Source organism: Lathyrus oleraceus, chromosome 6 (genome assembly GCF_024323335.1).
Source record: "Lathyrus oleraceus cultivar Zhongwan6 chromosome 6, CAAS_Psat_ZW6_1.0, whole genome shotgun sequence".
Taxonomy (NCBI): domain Eukaryota; kingdom Viridiplantae; phylum Streptophyta; class Magnoliopsida; order Fabales; family Fabaceae; genus Lathyrus; species Lathyrus oleraceus.
The window spans coordinates 23,323,775-23,347,356 of NC_066584.1; the positions used below are offsets into that span (position 1 = coordinate 23,323,775).

Sequence of the window (23,582 nt, forward strand, 5' to 3'; positions counted from 1 at the left end):
TTATGGTTTTCGCTGATAGGGTTTCAACGTTCGCAGGAGGGAAAACAAAAGAACAGAGAACGAAAATTGAAATGGAGTCTGAAATTTTATTTTAATTAGACCTTAGACAGCGCTTTTGTGGAAAGCGCTTTCTAAGGTATGCCTTAGACAGCGCTTTTCAAAAGCGCTTTCTAAACCCCCCCTTAGACAGCGCTTTTGGTTTTAATTTTTTTTTTAATTTAAAGACTTTAGACAGCGCTTTATCAAAAGCGCTGACTAAGGTCTATATTTAAAAGCGCTTTTAGAAAGCGCTGTCTAAGACCCCCCCTTAGACAGCTCTTTCATTATTTTTTTGGAACATTTTCCGCGTTTTATTTTAATTTTAACCTTAGACAGCGCTTTCTTTTAAAAGCGCTGTCTAAGATGCGCTGTTAAAAGTCATTTTTGGCGTAGTGAAAATTAAAAAGTATATTATTCTTTATTTTATTATAAGTTATATTTTCTAAGTTTATATACTAACAAATATGATTATTTGAAATTATAGGTGTTTAAAGTAAAGACACCAATATACAAGACACCAAGAGACATGAAACTAAAACACCAAGATATAATTATTTTCTGTAATGATGTGTAAATTTTAGGTTGTTTTGTACTATTTTGGTTTTGATGTGATATACAATTTCTGGATTTGATGTAATATAGTTTTCGGTATGATACGATTCACAAATGTGTGTTGCTGTTTCTAGTGTGATACGATTCACAAAAATATAGGTTGCAAAATGGAAAAATGTATAAAAGCAGAAATACATATATAAAAAAGCAAGTGATTTCATCACAGTTGCTAAATCCCACATGGTTATATATTAAGCGCTATCCAAAATAATTTAAATCCCAAAAATGACGTTGATGGGAATCGAACCAAAGGCCTTTAAACTTTTCAAAACAGTTATGTATGACAACTGTGGTGATAGGTAGCAGACATTCCAGTTTTCTATTACAGACACTAGATCGTGATTGTAAGTAAGCATATACAACCATACACTACTTAACAACGATTGCTCCTCTGTAATTCTCTCTCTCTCTCTCTCTCTCTCTCTCTCAATTTAATTTTCATAGGATATTGCATACTTAGTTATCAATTCTCATAGTAGTTTATTATTTATTTTTGTTGATAGTGATTTATTACGTGAGGTTTGGTTTTGTTAGAATTGATACCTAATTGAGCTTTAACGCTGATTAAAATCTGGAAAACTAGTGATGTTAGAATCCAATCATAATTGAATTATTGTACAATACACATCTCATGTAATCTAAAATTACTCAACTAATCAATGCTTGATCAATCTGTGATATTTGTGAATTATGTATTTGTCAACATGGTCGAATTCCAATAAAAACATAAGATTTTTTTTTGCTTTAAGCCTTCTGCGCGTTTTGAAAAACCCATGATATTCTTTTTTTGGAAAATCCATCAATTTTTTAATTAGAGTTTATTCACCCCCTCTAGACCATTTCTCTGTTCCATATTCTCACCCAATAAATATGCTCTCCAGATTTTGAGTGTAGAAAACCTTACTGAACTAGAAGTTCTGCATACATACTATACTTGGAGGTGTTTGGAAGAATTCACCTCGAACTAGAAGACCTGAAGCCTTTAAGGGTTATAAAAAGTATATAATAAGACATAAATAGACTAAATTACTCATATTTCAACTATAAAAAATCATCTATATCATATTATCTAATATCTCACCTCACAATCCATTAAGAGCTTGTCAAATAAAAAACAAAAACATTATGAATAGTAAACAATATAAATCTAAAACTCTAACACTTCCCTTCAATCTAAAATTGTTAAACATTATGTTTGTTACAAATTAACCCTAAAAGTATGAGATCAAACCAAACTAACTAATACCATAATCAATAGAAAGAGCAACTATATGAAGAATCATCATAGAGAGAAGCAACTATCAAAGAGAGAATAAGAAATTGAAGAAGTCAAAGAGCGAGAAAGGATGAGCATCTAAAGAGAGGGACCAAACCAGACCAACAAGTCAAACCAAACCAAATCAATTTAAATAAAATTGAACCAAAATAAATTGAATTAAACTAGATCAAATAGAATCAATCTAATTCAATCCAAATGAAATAAAACACAATTACCAATAGGGAGAGGAGTTACCAAATAAAAGAACCAATATAGCAAAACAGAAGAACAAATAAGGAGAAAAGTAACCAAACAAAAAATCAATGAAGATGAGATGAACCAAACAGAATAACGAATAGGGAGATTAGTAATCAAATAGAAGAACAAATGGAGAGGGAATCAACCAAACAGAAGAAAAAAACCAAACTAACAAACAAAATCAAACTAGACGAAACCAAACAAACAAAAAATCTAATGTGTGTATGCGTGTGTGTGTGTGAAAGAGTATTCATGACCAAGATGAGAAACAATAATTAAAGAATCAACTGAATCCTTATATAATTAAATCCTAATCTTCATGCACATAAAAGTGGAATACGAAATGTCAAGAACAATTTAACAACTCAATAATTTTTTTTTCAATATAATTTATCATTAAAAAAATTCAAATCAACGCATCCCAAATTTTTGTTTTCGGAAACTCAAAGCAAAAGCGACTGACAATTTGAAGAGGATCGAACAAAATCTAAATTCCAAATTAACAATAGAGATAATAATACAAGAAAAGGAGAAAGAAATTAGGATTTCAATAATATAAATAACAAAACTTGTGCAAATAAAAGTTACAAAAATATATAATAAAACATAAATATTCTAAATTACTCATAACCAAAATATATATATATATATATATATATATATATATATATATATATATATATATATATATATATATATATATATATATATATATATATATATATATATATATAAATAAATAAATTAATTAGTGGTACTAGGTAGTTGCTAGCAAGTGCCAATAATTTCTTTTTTTTAGCCCGAGCTAGAGCTAACAAGTAGAAGAAAGATGGCACGAAAAAAACGTGGCCACTTTAAAGTTTCAATAATGTACTTAATTATGGCATGGTATGGTCGATATGATGTAGACTCTTGCCTTAGCCAAGTAATATATCACCATCTTTTGTTCTCATGCTTCGTTACCATCAAAAGAATAAAGATAAACAATAAGCTATAGACTTGAAATAACCCACTCTTAAAAAACAACTTAAAATTGTCAAGAGAAATTAGAATATCTCACTCTTATACACTTTCTCTTTTAAATTATTTTTTCTAATTTAAATTTTCTAATAGTATCTATAACGGTTCCAAAGCCGATATATTCTAAGATTATATAAGTTGTTATTTATAATTGAAGTTAAAGATAGACAAATGATATTGAAGAGATTTGTTACTCTAAGAAACATTCATGTGAATCAAAAGTTCCAACTCCAAAGTAAAGAATGGTTTGAAAAAGAATCTTCACTATCCTCCTCAAAAAGTTGATTAGAATATTGTATCTCACTCGAGTATTGCATCTTTTCTATCCCATAATAACCAAAATGAGAGCCATTAGCAACTCCATTCATTTCATCCAACATATCCTCAAAAGTCCAATCCATCCTCCTCAAATCACCTTCATTATCATAAAGAGGACATGAATAAGAATTAGAATTAGCATCATTTTGTGACTCTAACAATGGTACTTGTTGATCTTCTTCTTCTTCTTCTTCATGAGTACTACTCAACTCCATCGGCGGTGGCGTGTACTCATTGGCAAACCTAGCTGCAATCTCTTGAATCTCTTGTGGTGAAAGAGAGTTAATATGAGCAACACCTACATTGATGATGGTAAGAGGTGTATTAGGGAAATTGAAACTAGCTTGAGGACCACGTAGACAATAAAGGGCAGCATCAAATGCTCTTGCAGCTTTCTCTTGTGTGTCATATGATCCTAACCAAATTCTCTCACGGCTATTTGGAAGCCTAATTTCAGAAACCCATTTTCCCCATTTTCTCTTCCTCACACCTTTGTACAACTTGTTATTATTCGTATTAGTAGGGTTATTGTTGGAGCAAGATGTATTGTGATCAATATCGTTGGTAACATGGATGATATTAGTAGGATTAGAACCAGCCATGTGCGTGTTCATATATGGTTGGTTTATGATGAGTGGATATGGGTTTAGCTTGCTTTTATATATAAGTTTTGTGATGATGAATTCATGAAAATGATAGGTTCATTTAAATGGGTTTACATCATTAATGAAATGAAATATAGATAGAAAAAAAGTTATATTTAGTTCTAACTCTATCATGGGTCTATTTTTCTCATAAATAAATATATATATATTTTGTTAGCAACAATTAGGTCTAGCAAAAGACATTAGTTGGACTGCAACAATATAACGAATTACTATACAGATAATGACTATGAGATGCATTCATATTTTAATGTTCACCATGTTTTGAACAAAATATTACTTTGATTCGTAGAAAGAATTTAACTGAAATACAGACGCTAAAAACATTTTACACAATTAAATAATTATAGATGCGGAATGATAAAAGGGATTTAATTTTTATTTTAACCATCTATAAATTTATACAAATAAATAATAGTGATAAATTGATAGTATAAAATATTTTATATTAACAATACATAATAATTAACCACATTAATAGTATGATAATTATCCTCATATATATATATATATATATATATATATATATATATATATATATATATATATATATATATATATATATATATATATATATATATATATATATATATTAATCTTATCATTAGTGATAATGTAAAATATTTTATATTAACGGTACATAATAATTAATCTCTGTTAATAATATGATAATTGGTAGTGTAAAATATTTTACATTAACAATAATAATTAATATAATTAATAATATGTAATTATACTTATATATATTAATCTAATTAATAATATGATAATTATCATTATATATATATATATATATATATATATATATATATATATATATTCAAATCATATTCTATCCAATAATATATTTTTTCACATTTAACATTATTGATTTTGAGGTGTGGATATAAATATATATTTTTAATCAGATACAAATAATCTATAAAAATAAATTTAACCTTACGCATGTCAATTAAGCATGTATAATTATAATTTTAAAGTTATAATTAAATAAATTATCATTCACTTAAAACTAATTAGTATTATTCTGTTAAATAATATAGTAACAAGAATCACAATCTTTAAAAATATAATATAAATTTCAAATTCAAACTTGAAGTTCAATACATAAAATATCTATACGACTACTATTTGAAGTAACATAAACTTATTTAATATTGTTTAAATTATAATAGCCAAATTGAAATAACAGTTAAACCTTTAGGATTTTAATTATACTAACAAATAACTAATGAAAATTATAGTTTTTCTTACAATGAAAAAAATTAGAAATAACTCTTTGATTTCATATAAGATTAAATTATAATAGCCAATTCTCAAAATATATCATATAAGATCTTAATTTCTTTTAACTTTGTGATTGAAATTCTATATAAGGACGGGGATAGGGTTAGTGCAGGTGAAATGAAGTAGTTAGGTCATCATGATAGAATTTGAAGCTTCAAACGTGTTGATCAGAAAAAGCTTTTAAAAAGTGACACGTGGCATATAAATAGGGTACTATATTACTCCACGACAATGATGCATGAGGACATGGTAGGGTCACACCTTGATTTAATAATAAAAACAATTTTGTATGAAAGAGCACATGGAGAAATTCCTCAACAAGTTGTGTCCAATGTTTTGGACAATTCAAGCTTTTTCGTTTCTATATTAACTTTGCTAAAGATATTTTTGCTACAAGGTATATTTTATTAAAAAATATTTAATATTTTAATAAAATTATATTTTATTTGCTGTCATATACATGCAATGATTTTCTCTCATCATGCATTATATCTAACAATTTTTTTTTATTTTCATCACTTTCTAAGGTCTCTTGAAAATATTCAAGTTCTCTCTCATCAGTCAAAATCATATACTCATCAAAATTATATCTTGTAGAAGACTGTTTTAGTCTGTTAAACCTCCTAAGTTGAATTTGAGATGATTCTCGAACTTCATCAAGATTTTTATTTTGTGACATATCATTTAAAGTTGTCTCTGCCTTCTAGAGTTTATGTTTTGTTGCTTGTCATTTAACTTTTGGTTTTATTTTTATTGTTACCAAGTCTCCTCACATGATTGCGCATTAAGGGTTAAGTTCTTAATTTGTTTTAATGCATGGATAAATCAAAATGCTTGATTATAGCTATAACAATATGTTTCTAGTCAATTTGTTGACGTTTTGAATCAAGAGCCACATTTGAGAATGGTTCAAGTAATATCAAGTTTGAATTATGAAAAACACATAGTATTTTGCAAGCATTAAGTTTTTGAAAGTGTGATTCGAATCACAAGCTTACACGGTTCGAATCAAGGATACAAAATAACCAGGAATTGATCTTGTGAAGTCATGATTCGAATCAAAGATATTCTGACTTGAATCAAACAAATTTCTGAAAAACAATCTTTGCTTTTGTTTGTATGATTCGAGTCACAACAATCCATGTCTCGAATTAGAGTGGTTTGATTCGAATTACACAGTGCTTGACTCGAATCAAACGCATATAAAAGTTTTTTGGATTTTGGTTATATGCATAGTTTTTTTTTACTCAAATCATAGAAAGCTTGACTTTAATTATAGGGTCGGTTTTTTGAGGTTCTTGAATCTTAATTCATATCATTTGATCTCTTGACTTTTTTTTCGTACTCTTTGCTTATAACTCGAATCAAATAACATTCCCCCCTCTTTTTTTTCTACATAATCAACACACACACACACACACACACACACACACACACACACACACACACACACACACACACACACACACACACATATATATATACATTTTACAATGTTGAAAGACATACACATCAACTTTTGAATTCATAACACACTTGTTCTCTAAATTTTCAGAAGAATTTTGAATCTTGTTTTGAATTTTGCAACCAGAATCTTTTCGTCTTCACCCTCTTCCATCATCCATTGTCATTTGGATCTCACTCTCATTTTAGGATGTGAGATCTATAAGGAGGATCATTATTGTGATTAATATTTTCTTTGAAGAATTTTTGAAGATTTCAAGGGTTTGCAACCGTGTGTGTGGTTATGATTGGGATTGACAAATCTAGCAAAAAAAAGGAGGTTATTCTCTCCAGAATAACTTTGGTAGAGCTGTGTGAAAGTCTATAAACAAAGTTGGAGTTTTTCTCATCTTCATACATGCCAAGGCTCATGATACCTATAAGATCAAGTAAAGATCATTGCAGAATAGAAACTTGGAGCAGCATTCTTGGAGTTGGAATATTTAAGTAGAATTCGACTATAGATTTCACAAGAGCTCGATGTCAGATACTATGTACAAGTCAACAAGGATTCAAATCAAAGATTTTAATTTTCAACATCATTCAAATTTTGATTGAACTAAACAAATCTGTAAAATTTGTAAAAATCATAGTGGAAGAACAACAAATTTTCAATGGGTAACCATTGGAGACTAGATTAGGCACAAGTGAGAATGAAAGCTCAGATCCAATATAAATCATGGTGCAATCTTCTCTATCCCTTTCTTTTTAATTTTATGCATAGTTACATATTTAGGTTTATCTCTTTCTTAGAATCGTATGTGGTTAGGTTTATTGCACAAATAGCTATTTATTTCATAAGTGTAGGTTTTGTTAGTTTGAGACTTCGAATCATTCTTTTTGTTGATTAAATCTTGAAACAATAATTCTAGAATTTTTATTGTATTAAAATTATTCATTCTACACAATTCGTGTGAACACAATTAAATTCAATAAACCAATTGATTGATTTTAGTTGCTTGTTTCATCTATTTTTAATTTTTATATATCGATTGAGTGTTATGTGTATTATGTCAAAAATCATATATTTTGTATGCATATTTTCCTCCTCTCAATCACTTTTCAAACTATGACTTTTTGAAATAAACAAGTTTTAATCGATAAAATTTGTAAGCAGGTCTATTCAACCCCTACCCTCTAGACCATTATATTATCATATTCTCGCTCAACATCATTCTTCTCTTGACCATTATTAGTTGGAATATTTACCTCATTTCCAAGTTGTTTATCATTAAAATAATCACGTGGCTCATCATTCTTATCATCACCACCAATAGTATCCAGATTATGAACAAATAATAAAACTAGATCAATATTAGACAAACTAATATCTTTCTTGGGTGTAGTTTTTTCCACTTTACCAATGTATTAAATGGTTTGGTCTTCCATGAACACCATATTGTGGCTTTTAATAAGCTTATTCCTTGCAGGATCACACAATCTATAACTAAACTCATCTTTCCCGTTACCGATGAAGATAAATTATTTTGACTTTGCATTGAACTTGGACATTTCATCCTTTGGAATATGCGCAAGACCCTTGCAACCAAAGACTCTCAAACGGACATACTTGAAATATTTCTAACCCAACTTTTGTCTAGAACTTCACTGTTCAAAGCAACAGTAGGAGTGAGATTAAGAACATGCGCCACCGTGTAAAGTGCCTCACCCCAATAATGATTAGAGTAATTAGCTTCAGAAGAGAACACACCTTAATCTCTCAATTAATGTTCGTTTCATCCTCTCTGCTAAACTATTCAACTAAGAAGTTTTATAAGGAGTATTTTTATGTGAAATACACCACTGCTTGCTATAAGAATCATATGGTCCTCATTACTCACCACTATTTTCAGAATGAACACATTTCAACTTCTCACCTATCTTCCTCTCCACAAAAGCATGCAATTATTTGAACTTATCCAACACTTGGTATTTTTTCTTCAAGGTATATACTCATAGTTTGCTGGAACAATCATCAATAAAGGTAACAAAATAAAGTGCAACACTAAATAATTTTACCTTTAATGGATTACAAACGCCAGAATGGACCAATTGAAGAAACTCTGACTTCCTTGAGGAATGATGTCTATCAAAGGATACTCTCGTTTGTTTACCAGCTGTGCAATGATATAACTTCTCCAAATATGAATTTGTTCCTGGAATTACATCCTTTTTGAATAAAACATTTAGCCCTTTTTCACTAATATGACTACGGTGCCACAAAGATGTTTCCATGTCGATATCATTCAAACTGTTCCTAGAAATGAAAGATTTTGTATAATAAAATTTAGAAAATTTCCCCCCCTAACCCCAACCAAGTTAACTTTGGTGAGTTTCCATTTTAAAGAATCAAAGTGATTGTCATAACCATGATCATCAAGCATATGCACAAAGATCAAACCAAAATGGACATTTGGAGCATGTTTGACACCTCTAAGCAACAATTTCTTTCCCATGTTGGTTTACAAGAAAACATCACCAACACCAATTACCTTAGATACACCATCATTATCCATATTCAACACTCCAGAGTCACCAAAAGTATAAGATATGAAGAACTCCTTCCTCGGTGTAACATGCAATGTAACACCACTGTCAACTATCCACATGCTTGTAAGAACAAGATTTGGTTTTGCATCTGGCATTTAGTTTTGATGATAACAATGCATTGTTTCTAAGAGAAAAATTTTGTACTCTAATGGTTTTTGTCTAGTTTGTAGCTTTTTTCTAACATGTTTTGACTCCGAAGAATTGACGTGTGACGTCATCAGATTCTGGACTCAACACACTCTGACTCTAAAGGGATACATGATGCTTTACAAGATGCTTTCAAGTTCTAGAAAGCTCTTAGACAATGATTCTGATGAACGTTTATGCTAAAGCTTATGACTCCGACTCTGATTGACGAGACTTTTAAGGATTGTCAAGTCTTCAAGATTCTATGCTCTCAAGTTCTAAAGACTCTGAAGAACAAGATCTGAAGACTCTTAAGACCAGGTTCTGAGGAACTGTGTCAAGACTATGAAGATCAAGATTCTGAAGATTCTCTCAACTAGTATCTTGATCCTTCTAAGCATGTTTCAACATTATTTATTCAGAAACATCTGAAGATTAAAAGATAATATCAAAAAGTTTTGCATCAAGAAAATAGTACACAGTGCAAGATCACCCTTCCCTCCACTATGCTGATTTTGTGGACTAAGGAAAATACTATTGTACCATTTTGTCTGCTATATGCAAGCCGTTATACCAAGAGACAATTTCAATTTTCCTATTCCAATTTTACCCTCCAACGGATCTTTTAACTGCCTATATAAAGAAGACTTAGAAGATTGGACAAGTTGCCAATTCTAATTTGCATTCTCGCTGCTATTTCGCTCATATACAAAGCTTTTTCTGAAGTAAATATTTTCTGTGTATAGTCTTTCTAAACACACATAAAGCTTTTGTTCATTATTGTGTGAGAAATTCATTTTACTTAACTTGTGTTAATCTACTTTCTTAGAAGCAATATTGAAAACATAGTCTTGTAAATCTCAAATTATTTGAGTGGTTTCCTTGAGTGACTAGGTTTAAGTCATATAGACTCAAGAAGACAAAGGTGGTTTATCTTTGTGGTGTTTGTAATCAGTTTCAGTTATAGTGGATTAAGTCCTTATTAAGAAGGAAAAATCACCTTGACAGAGGGACTGGAGGTAGCTTTGTTAACAACGAACCATGATAAAAATAACTATGTTATTTTTCTTGTTCGTGTTATTGTTTGATTGTGTTGGTTTTAAAAAACTTTCATTTTTAGAAATCCAATTCAAACCCCTTTTCTTGTGTTTCTTGCCACCTTCAATCCTCTCTTGTGATATGAGATCAATAGACTCATGATAATGGAGAATAACAAGGCCATCACAAGTAGTAGTAGTAGTAACACGATCATCATCATGATCTTCATGGCCTCTTTATTTAGGATTACCCTCTTGCCTTTGTTATCCTTTTTCCACTGATAGCAATACTTCTGTATGTGTCATATTTATGACAATAATGACACTCTATATTCTTGTATCGCAACTTAAACTTTCTTATTCTATTCTTTCTACCATCCTTCGATTCTTTTTTATAAGTTCTCCCTATATTTTCAGTGACAAGTATCTCATATTGAGATATAGAACCGTGTACCTTACTTCTCATCTCCTCATTAATAATACCACCCTTAGTTTTTTCCAAAGAAACAATACCTCTAGGAGCATAACTTCTGATTGAAACAAAAAACGTCTCCCAAGAATCTAGTAAATATAGCAATAAAAATAATCCCAAAAGTTCATAATCAAATTCGGTACGTATTCTTGACATCTGATCAAGGAGACCTTGAAATTCACTCAAGTGATCTGAAACAGAAGTTGCCTTATTATACTTCAAATTTATAAAAGAACCATGTACCTTCTTTCCAAAGAAACAATACCTCTAGGAACATAACTTATGATATAAACCTGAAACGTCTCCCAAGACTCTAGTAAAGATAACAATAGAAATAATCCCCAAATTTCATCATCAAATTTGATACCATTCCTAACAACTGATCAAGGAGACCTTGAAATTTACTCAAGTGATGTAAAATAGAAGTCACCTCCTTATGCTTCAAACTTATGAAAGTGTTTAACAAGAGCAATTATTATTCCCTAATTTATAGACATACAAGGACTATATCTTCTCCTACAAAGTTTTTGCACGTGTCTCATTAGAAATATGATTATAAACATTGTATTATACATATTTCCTAATAAAACCATATACTTGTAGATGTTCAAACACCCATTTTTCATCAGAACCAGAATCCGACTTTATGGAACATAAAACCAATACTTGCAATTTATTCACAAATAGTAAGTCTTTCATATTTCCCTTCCACAAATGGTAATTTTAACCATTCAATAATACCATATTCATATTTAAAAGGTAGTCATAGATGTTGCAAACCCGTCCTCCAAAAAAGAGCCCGATCCAACGATTAACAAACATAGAATCGTTGTTTTACTGAGGGTGGTTACAAGAAAATGCGAGTTATTTTCTCTTTTTTTTCTCTCTCTCTTTTGAAGCTAACATTTTACGCGCTCTCTCTCTCTCAACTCTAAAATTATCCTATCAACTTATGATAAGCGAGACACAAATAAACAAACATATTTGAGACTTTTTCCACATAGAAAGGAACCCAAATAAAACACGCGTGCGTGTGTTTGTATGTGTGTGTGTGTGTGTGTGTGTGAGAGAGAGAGAGAGAGAGAGAGAGAGAGAGAGAGAGAGAGAGAGAGAGAGAGACTCCATATAGAGAGGGGCTCAAACTCAACATGTGTGTGTATGCGCGCACGTGTACTTTTACGTGTGTTATCATTAAAAAAATATCAATTTATAAAAATAGATAAACATGAATGAAATGTTTTAAAAACTAGCTTGGATTGACCGATCAAACTAGGAATCATAGAGGTCATTAGTCTGGTTTGATTGCTTAATTGGGTAAGCTATTAAACCATTGGAAACCGGCAAGAACCGACCAAAGTTCGTAAAAACCAATGAATTGACGGTTTTGAAAATTGTCGGGTTAAATACTTATTTTTTTCTTAAGACAAAACGACACTGTTTTGATAATTTTTTTAAAAATAAACATATAAGTAGGCTTTATTCAGCAGTTATTTGGAACATCTTTCCCTCATTGAAATTAAATTCATTAGACACTGCAGTTATTTTGTTATTCAGTTTAAGTTGTGATTAGACTTTGTTCAAAATTCATTTAGATTTATATTCTATACTATTTTGTTGTGTGTGATGAATATATTTGAAATTTGAATTTAAAGAATGAACTTGTGAAATTATGATATTTGAAAATTTTAATATTTTGTAGGTGTTGTAATTTTTTAGAGATTGAATCATTTGGTTTGACAAGTTTAATAACTATATAGTTTTGTTATAAAGATCCGTTTATTCAACCGAATTATCCGATTTAATCCGATTTAGTCATGCAATTTAATCAGTGATCCAGTGGTTCAAACAATAAATCAGTGATCTATTATCTTCATCGATTTGATGATCGATCCAGTTTTTAAAATATTGCATGAATATAAAATTTTGAAGTGTGAATTATTTTTGATTTAAATATGAAATCGAATCCTTATAAATATATTACTTTCAAATTTTGATGCAATTATTTTGTTTGATTTTAATCGTCACAAATATTTATTATTTGAGTTAAATATATGATACCCCTACAATGTTAGCGAGTTTCGATTTATCCATTGTAAAAAGTTTTTTTATTCTCCCATTTAATATAAAGATTCTCTCTCTATGACTCCTTTGTGCACTATTTGGTAACGTGACACGTATGTCTCATTTATAAAAAAATTAATATATATAAAAAATAATTATTTTAATTAAAAAATATAAAAAAATAATTTACAAAATTCCACGCGGCTTGTTTTTTTAAATAAAATTTTTAAATTTTTTTTATTACTAAGGAAGTAAAAATTATATTTAATGTGAGCGAGTTTTAGTTTACTCCTCGTAATAAAAAAAATAAAAAAACATATATATTTAAAAAAAAGAGACTAATTTCTTATTTAAAAAGTTTTTTTTTAAATGCCACACATAATTTTTTATAATTATTTTTACTATTTGTTGACATAAATTTAAAAGAAAAATAAAAAAAATTAAATTAAATGACACATATACACACCATGTTAGTAAATAGTGCACACATGAGTCAAAAGGAGGAAATCTTCATATTACTAGGATGAATAAAAAAAATCTTTTACGAGAGTAAATCGAAACTTGCTAATATTGAAGGGAGTGTCGTATATTTAATCTTTATTATTTTACCTTTTTTTGGATCAAATAATCTAGTGATTGAAATTCACCATTTACAAATAAATAAGTGATATGTCGCATGTTTGAACATGCACCCTTCCTCTAATATTCCTGCACAACTATTAAAGTTGTTATTTTACTTTTAATTTTTGCTCATTTGTTTTAATTATTATAAATTTGATTTATATTAAAATTGATTTTTGTAATTTTTAAAATGTTTTATTTTAGTTTTTATATAATTAAAATTTGAGAAACATATTTAAATATTTTATATATTAAATGGACCAATCTCAATATAAATTAATTTTATAAGATAGAAAACAAAAGAATTAAGATTAATTTTTTTTAAATAGATTAAGTTGAAATAAAAAATTAATGTCCAAGAATAAAAAGTGATATATTTGCATAGACTAGATGTATATTTAAAAAGTGATGTATAGATGTCTAACACAGTTTTTATAGCAAAATATTTAAAACAAATTCAAAAGTGAAATATTTAAAATAAATAAAAAGTTATTTCGTTAAGTACAATTTAGTTTGTATTTGTACATAAACATAAGATAAGTGACGCAAGTTTAAACCCGCGACATCTCATTTATTCACAAAATAGTGATCTTCCGTCGTTACCCTACTTGATACAATAAAATAAATGTTAAAAATGTATCAAGAAGTTGAAACAATGAGAATATGATACTTTTTTCTAGTCGTTCAACTAAAGGATTTATAATAAATTTAACATATTATATATTTATAAGAAATTTGAATTTATTTTGAGCCTTTCATTTGACTCGTGTCTCTGAGATTTAAAATTTTAGCTTACGTGACTTGGCCTTTAGGTCGGCCAACCTAAAAATAGATCTTAAATTAAAATGAATATAAAATAAGAGAATTGTTCTTTTCACCTTTAAATATGCTTTCGTGTTATCATGAAAAGTCACAATTGCCTCTAATGTCTGGAGATGAGTCTTCAGACGCATCTTTTTCACACGCCTTAGACGATATTGTTAAGATCCTCTTACTCTGTTAAAATTTAATCGGAGATGCATCTCAGTACGTTTAAAAGATGAATCCGGAGATCCATCTCCACAACGCCCCTTAATTCAATATTCAATGAGTTTTCTGGAGATGCAACTCCAAAATATGCTCTGTTAATTCAAACCATAAACAATGACAAAATTTTGGAAAAATAACATAAATTAACTTCAAAATAAACATTACATAGATAAAAGTTAACATAAATTTAATAATAAATTTAATTATAAACTGATGGCTCAGGACGTTGCAACATCCTTAGAATATCTTCAGCCGATGTTGCAATCGTTTCATCCACTTCAATCAGACCCTTTGTTGACTAACAGTAAAAGACATTCCACATAATCTTCAAGTCATCATTCGTCTTCAGTTCAATCATGGTGAAACATATCTTTCGTTCGTTGTCAATCGAGAGTGAATGGTACTCGAGCTTGACAACTTTCTGATTTTCTAGACATTGTAGGAGTTTACTCATTTTTCTTTTCAGATTGATGAGAAGTATGTCCTTTGAGACCCAAAATTGAAGTGGAGATTTTGTGTCATTGAAATCCACAAATGCAAGATGGATATATGTATTCATTCTGGTTTGTGTAAAGAAATAGAATGAGTGACCATATTTATAGAAGTTGTAGATGAATAAAGACCTTATTAACCCTATCATATCAACAAGGGGTTTTACGAAGATGCACATTCGTATAATTCCCTATTTTGTTTATTTAACGTATTAAAGGTGCGTTCGGAGATGCATATGCGTCATCACAAATTGTGACTTTATATCTTGAGCAGTGACTTTATCCTCACAAACTCCGCACCTAGAAACATATGCGTCATCTTCCAAAAGCTTCAACAATTGTTGCATCTCATATCTCAGTCCTCTTAAGGCCTTATTGTTTTAAGCATGTACGATGTATATTTTCTTGATATTTAAAACATTTAGAGGTCTTTTCTGTTCCAAAGATGCGAGTATGTTTTTTTGCGCCACCATATTTAATGTCATCATTGAAAAAAGTCCTTTCTCCTACGGAGCAAGTCAACATACAATGGATGACCTACTAACTTGTCAGTCAAGACATGATTATGTATACCAGGAATCACATTAAATTTCCATGTTTCATCCGTCATACGATATTCATGCAATTTAAATAGACACTCACATTTTCTCGATCCCGTGTCATCTCGTTTCAGTTTCCTAATCAGTGGTTGATACATGCCACTTCTTTCACATCTCATTGTTACATATGCTCGTCTTTTATCCGAACCATTGTCATACCTTTCGATTACATCGCCAAACCCCAATTTCCTAGTCTCCATTTAGACCCATTGTAACATTTGTTAACGAACCATAAACTCTTTTTTATTCGTAAAGTATGCACAAACATCAACCTCGACAACAACCGGTCGAACACCCAGTTTAACATCATCATTCACTTCATCCGGTTTAGCAACATGTTTCACTTCAATCGATTTAACATCCACACTCACAATAGCTTTGGGAAACATATATGGATGCGTAATATCTAATACAATAAATAAAAGAAAGTAGAATTTAAAACTCAAACTATCAGAACAATCCGGATATGCATATCCGAACCACGCCAAACTTTGTCCGGAGATGCATATCTGGACTCAACGTTCTTTTTTTAGCTTAAACACCAGATTAATGCAAGAAATGAGAGATGAAATGAATAAATTTTACCTGCAATTTCAGCTTCTTTTCCTCCCTTTGATGTGATGATACAAAAATGATATTTTGGTGTTGAAATGTTGATTGAGAATAAACGATTTTTTTTAAAGAGTTTTGAAAATTGAGTGTCATTTGAGCATGAAGAAGAAGATCATGCAAGGTGGTGTTTTATCAAATTTCCCGCTTGATAATTTCGGATATGCATCTCTGAAAACATCAATAAGTTATTAATTAATTCAATGAATAAAAACAACATAAATGAGTACATGAGATATTACGTAGATGTCTCTCTAAATACACCAAAATATCATACGGATATGCATCTCCGAATCATAGTTTATTCAACATGGAATAACTATTAGAAAACAAAGTCTGATGTGATTTCGAATGTATTCGAAGATGCATCTCCGAACATATTAAATATACTTTCGAATTTTAAAAAATGTGAGACACATATAAGAATGTAATGAACATCTCTCTAAAAAAAATGATATTTATTGGCATGCTTGTAATTTTAATATATTTAATAATTCTAGTGATAGTATATGACATATCTAAAGCAAAATAATTTTTTATATTGATATTTTTTTCTCAATAAGTTTAACGACATTTAAAGGTGAATAATTATTAATTAAACTGTTTTAACGGGACAAATAAATATTTATACTTTTGTGGTAGTTCTGATGATTAGTTTGTTGTCTCGAAATCACTAAAACTTCCAAAAAAATTTAATTGACGTGTATGAAAAAGTCTTTTCTGGTAGGAAAAGTATGAAGTATGTTTGGGCTGACCACCGCCAATTATCTGCATTCGCTTTCTCTCGTTAAAGACCGCCTGCCCTTCTTGGTCAGTATGAACAACGACTAGCTTTGCGATTGTACACATCTACGTATGCAACACATCACAACTATATACACATCTATGATCATCATTAACTAGCATAGAATAAACGGTTGATGTAGGCCCCACTAAAGTTAACTACACTAATATATATCTTCTTATTCTGTATGTCGGCCAGTTCAAAACATAGACAAATATGTAGTATTTTTAAGCCACTGTTTATAAATTAATACTCGTGCATGTATATTATAAGTATGCAAATTGGTTGTGGCGTATACGTTATACATGTGGTTGATATAAACACGACTTTGATAGTGTAATTGGCACTAAGATAGGTGGAATGACACATATTTGATTTAAATATGCTTCATATAGTTTAAAATGGTGTGTGCACATTGATAGATTTAGATGTCTAATTAATATTCGCATTACTTGTTGGGACTCGATCATGATTATTGAATTCATTTTTTGTGTAAGCATTTAATTGTTATGAGTGTATACAAAGTGTTTGCAACTCTTGGTGTAGCAGCATTTTCATCCCTCATTTATATAATTTATTATTTCCATTATAGACAATTTATAAATTCACGCGTTCTTTCAAACATTCAAGTATTTTTTTGGTTTTTTCTCCGACTTCATCTGATATTTTAGTTTCTTTTTTTTCTCCACGGATTGTCTGATTTATGCTCTTTTTGTTCCTATTTGTACTGTTTTTAAGATAGTCAATCTTAACGTGTTGAAACCATCGACTCTGAAAGAGCCATTATGGCTTATAACCTATTGGTTGAGGTCATGTACTCAAAGAATTGAACTATGGCCACATTGTTGTGTTCTTCTTCTTCTTCTGATATGTACGATGTTGGGTTATAACCTCATGTACTTTTATACAAGCCTAATAAGATTTTTTGTGATAGAATCTTGTTTAAGTACAATTGGGTAGAAGAGAGTATTCGAAAAGAATATTACATATACTTGGATGAGAGTCATGTTAAATCACGTGTTGCATCTCATTCAATTCTCAAGGAAGATTATAATTATTCTGACCTCCATGTAGCCCCTTGTCAGAATTGTGATAGATTTTTCTATGACAATGGTGGTAAGAAAGAAATAGATTTTTCTATGTTTGTCAAACTATGATTACTATGATTGATCTCTATAATCCTTTAATTAAGTGTGATTGTAAGGTGATGCGTTGATTAAATGTCGCTCCCACCCAAACTCCGTTCTAATAATTGGACGTATATTATTAGTTATTTCAAGTTGGTGGGTAAGCATTGAAAAATGCCTTGGAAAATTGGAATTTTCTCCTACAATTATATCCTTACAGTCATGGTTAAAGTTGGTTAATGTTCCTTGAGTGGTCAATTATCTCTGGGATATTTCTCAATGTTTGATTCTTCACATAAGTCTTTTAATAGCTATTTACTTAGAGTGAGGTGCATTTCCAAAGATCATTACCTATTTCACGATAAATGTGGTAACCTAAGTTTCTCTTCTTTTATGAGATTCTGTTCCCTAGGGGACAAATGTTAGACCAGATGTCTAGACAACTTGTCCAACTTGTTAAACTAAATTTAACACACAATGACAAAAATAATGAATCAAAGCAAAAACAGTAAAGAACACAAAAGAATTGTTAACTCAATTCAGTGCAAACAACACCTACATTTAAGGAGCACTCTACCAAGAAAGGAAATCCACTCTTTTAATAGAATTGGTACAAAGTGTATTATATAAACAAGTCATTTGCTCAATGCCCCTCTTCTTAATTCTATCCTCGATGTATTTATATTTAGGACTCCCCCTAAATATGATAACCTCCTCTCATTTTCTCTTAATCACTAACCCTACTGATCAACAACAATAATCAAAAGGATCAATGTTGAATTTAAAAGTTAACTAAACAAACCAACTATTATGCCTTATGATATGAATGAAGAAATAATATGGTGTACAAAAAACACAAACAAAAGACTCAAATAAACCATAACACAAAGATATTCAATCCTAGCCCACACACCTAATGATGAGGTGAGAGTCTCCTTAAATAGCAATGCAATTTTGGGCTTTTTCTCCTTTGGATGTTTGATTTGATTTCTTCCTGAATTATAGTTGATGCAATTGAATTTGATTTACTCGACCAAAGTCTCCAACAAAAGATATGATTTGTTTTTAACTTAAATTCAAATTTAAATCTCCATTTAAATTAATTTGATATTCAAATAGATATCAAACAAATCACATCACACATTGCTAAAAGATATCAACAAATCTTGTTGCATAATGCTGCAGAAATACACGCTAAAACAACAACAACCTTGTCCTGCAGACAAAGGCCAGATGATGGGATATCTGTTGCCACATGTGTCATTTCTTCCCCAAAACAGCTTGAACACTCCATGTTATTTTACATATTGCATCCAGTCTAAAAGGAACAACAATCTCCCCCTTTGGAAAATTTTGGCAAAATAACTCTTCAAGATATAACATAACTGAGTAGCAAGAATTAGAGTAGCAGCAACACAAATCAGAGCAGTAGAAAATAGTAGCAGAGTCAGAAGTCAAGTAGTTGATTTCTATATAACGGTCAGTCAAACACACAATGATGTTCCAATAAACAGCCAAGACATGCAATCATTCATGATCAATTAGTCATGCATGCACACATAGTTAGTAGTCAAGTCAGAATCAGTAGATACTACTATAACAAACATATCAGCTCACACAAGGTTCAAATGCTCCAACATGTGAGCACACAACATTCAGATCACATCTAGTTAGAACTAAGAAAACAATCATTCGCATATATTAAACCAACATAACTCATACACCACAAAGTCAGTAGTCAGTAGTCATACCACTCCACTACACACCATTACCCCCCCCTCCGTTTTGCCATAATTTGCAAAAAGTCATCCAGTCAATCAACACACATGTCAGTATACTAGCACATACACATAATAGATCACTACTAGACAAACATCAACTAATATCATGAGGACAAATGTTGAACAAGATGCTAGATCATGAGGACAATTATTGGCAACAAAACCAAAACACAGATGGGTACAATCGAAGTAGCATAAGACAAGGTTATTACATAACCATAAATATAAGCCTAAAAACAAAAGGCTAAAACATCAAAACAACTTCATCTTAATGACATCAGTCTTCAGAGATAGATTCTCCTTCTTCACTTGAGGATTCTGAGTTGTAAGCTTCTTCATCACTAGTTGAGTGCTTTTCCTCTTCTTATTCAGTGACAACTTTGTCTTCATCCTCAACATCATTCTCCTTGGTTAGAATTTTGATCAAGCCATCCACACTCCTCTTTTTTATGGTACTTGGGGTAATAGTTTCTTGCAAAGCTTTTGAAACTTCCATCAGCTCAGACAACATATTTTTTCTGGTGGCTTTGGATGCAGGTGAAGAGATTCCAACAACAGTCTGACCATGATGCTTGACCATAATGTCTGGGACATGTGTCCCCACAATCAACTTTTTGTTAAGAGTCAGTGGCAGAGGCTTCTTGTTCTTCATTTCTTCAACATGCACTATATTGGGGTGCTGCTTCAAGATGATCTCAGTAATTAAGAAAGGGAGAGCTATTGGAAGCTTGACAACATATGAGTAACATGTTTCATGGTCTGATTAAAAACATATTCTCCAAAATTTAATTTAGACTTGGTTCCAAATTGATAAATCAACTTGGTCAAGGTAAGAGTGATGCTTGAGTTGTGATTCATGGATGCCCAATTTGGTGCACCTATCCTGTTCAAAACAACATACTTCACACTCAGTTTGCCACAATAAAGTAACCATTTACTGAGCCATTGTTTCACTTGTCCAACAATGATTTCCTTGGAAATATTGTCCATGGAGAGAACTTTTCCAGACTCACCTGACTTGTTTCTTTCCAGATATGCATCAATAATGGAGGGTGAAAACTTCACACATTTCCCTCTAACATAAACCTTTTTATACTTTTGACTTCCTTCAATATTGCAATCAGGAGATAGGTTCACAATAAACTCTTTAATAATATTTTCATAGCAAAGTCTAATATCTGAAACAATCTTTATCAATCTAGCATCCTTCAATAGATTCATGATCTCTTTCCATTCAAGGATATCTTTGCCTAGCTCTCTTTCAGGAGAAACTCTTATTTGACAAACATACTTCCACTTTTGTACACTTTCTTCAGAATAGAATGATACATTGTCCAGGGGAAATTGGAATATTAACTGGAACACTTTTTCCTTCAATCTTTCTTTTGGAAGACGACATAATGTCTAGAGCATCAACTTTAACATCTGTCTCAGGGTCACTTGTTTGCATAATTTTTCTCTTGAGAGACTTCTTTTCAGTAGTTTTTGCTTCAACCCTTCTTCTCTTATTCCCAGGCTTCTCTTAAGGGATTTGTTTCTTCACTATATCAGTGTTTTTCATGGAGGCTTTGTGAGACACCTCTTTCTCTCTTTGCTTCTTTTTCACCCCTTCAGTCATAGACCTAACTAAAATCTTCATTACTTTAATAGCAGAGTATTCATCAGATTTAGTCTTTTCATCTACACCTATCACTTCTCTAGATTTCACCTGAGTTTCTTTGTGAGGCTTAAACACACTTTTAATAATCATCTACTTGATATGAGCAATAGGAATCTCATTATCACCAGCCTCTACATTCCTTTCCCCTCGACCCTTATCCTCCTCATTCCTCACTTCTTCATTTGACTCATGATTATCATTCAAAATTGAGTAAAAAATAGGAGTATTAATGGTTTGATTCTCTTGACCATTCTTACTCTGAACTTCATCCTCTACATTTTGATGGTTCTCATTGAGGATATCATTATCAGAATATTTAGAGGAGACATAGTTATCATTGAAAACGTCATCAAGAAGCTTATCAATGACAGGAGTATCAATAGGATGACCATCGACCATGACAAGATTCACACTAGGATTTGTTTTAACATGTGTTTCATAAGTGGATTTAAGTGTTTTACCAACTGGTTTAGAAGTGGGTTCATCCTGTGGGAAACTAGATGTTAGAACAAATGCTTCAACATTATGTTCATCATGTTGATCAACATGTGGTTCCACATTTGGTCCCTCAAATATGATTTCATCATGATCCATGTCTTTCCTACGGGGTTTAGAATCAGCTTCCATATTAACCTTCATAGTTTCAATAATATCATGCACTAAGGTACTAACCTTTTTAGACATTTTCTTCTTCCTTTTGGTGGCATCATTCTTTGCTTTATCTGTTGAAATATCAACTATAACAATCATCTTTAAAGGTTTTGGGTCTAGAAACATGATAGGTTCATCATCAATGTCACTGGAATAAAAAACCCTAGATTTCTTTGAAGTTCCTTTCTCGCCCATTTTAACTCCAAGCATCTTGACCCCATATGAATTTATAACAGGCTTGGATTCAACAGATTTATCACCAATTATCTTTTGGCTCTTTTTGAAACTAGTTTGAGAGAGATGGAGGGGAACAAATGTGATATCACAATATAAAAAGGGAGTTAGGTTACTCTTATGTGTTAGGAACGAGTGACTGAGAGAGAAATTTGAACTTGAAGAGATTTATCTTACTTTACGCGCTGCAATGATCACAGGAGAGAGAAAATTTCCTTTTAAACTTGCATGCCTCCCTTGAATTAATTTCCATAAGATTTCACACATGCAAATACCAATTACACTCATTATTAATTCACACTGAACATGTTCTAAGGCCTTGGTACAAATATATCTTAGAAGCTTTACTTGTACTTCAAGAAAGTAGGTGAAACTTCCTTCAAGACTTATCTTAATTTCAGACTGCAAATGTTGAACATAATGTTCCAACATCTTATCTGACATACCAAATGACCAAAAGTCATAAATGAATTTTCCTTTATCATTATTAACACATAGAGTGTCACTTCTATAACACCATAAATTTTCCTCGCGTAATTTAAAACATTTATCAGAGTAAAACAATTCAACATGCAATTTAGGATGCTACACTACAACATACAATCAACCTGCTCAATCGAAAAGACGTGTAACACTTGCCATTTATAAAAATAGTAGTAATGACCACATGTATGAATGTTAATTTTTATTAAATAGCAGCAGAACAACAATAAAAATTAGTTAACTCAACATATTCAACATCAACATAACATGTCATATAAGAAATGTTAAAATATAAATAAAGACATAG

The 23,582-nt window shown here is 30.7% G+C and overlaps 2 protein-coding genes across 2 annotated transcripts; both read right to left on the minus strand.

Annotated features, from left to right (window-relative positions):
- Window positions 1–3,402: 3,402 nt before the first annotated feature.
- LOC127095810 (ethylene-responsive transcription factor ERF018-like) lies at window positions 3,403–4,126 on the minus strand. The gene has a single exon (XM_051034447.1). The coding sequence runs from the start codon at window positions 4,117–4,119 to the stop codon at window positions 3,403–3,405; it is 717 nt and encodes a 238-aa protein (XP_050890404.1). The 5' UTR covers window positions 4,120–4,126.
- Window positions 4,127–20,611: 16,485 nt separating this feature from the next.
- Window positions 20,612–21,468, minus strand: LOC127093769 (uncharacterized). Its single transcript, XM_051032671.1, has 2 exons — window positions 21,126–21,468; window positions 20,612–21,006 (listed from the first exon to the last, which is right to left on the minus strand). The coding sequence occupies exons 1-2, from the start codon at window positions 21,466–21,468 to the stop codon at window positions 20,612–20,614; spliced, it is 738 nt and encodes a 245-aa protein (XP_050888628.1).
- Window positions 21,469–23,582: the final 2,114 nt, after the last annotated feature.

Coding starts and splice junctions, on each gene's coding strand:
- LOC127095810 (XM_051034447.1), bottom strand. CDS start 4,119: ATGAACACGCACATGGCTGGTTCTAATCCTACTAATATCATCCATGTT.
- LOC127093769 (XM_051032671.1), bottom strand. CDS start 21,468: ATGAATCTATTGAAGGATGCTAGATTGATAAAGATTGTTTCAGATATT. Junction 21,007..21,125: donor TGTTGTTTTGAACAGGATAG/GTGCACCAAATT, acceptor GTTTTTAATCAG/ACCATGAAACATGTTACTCA.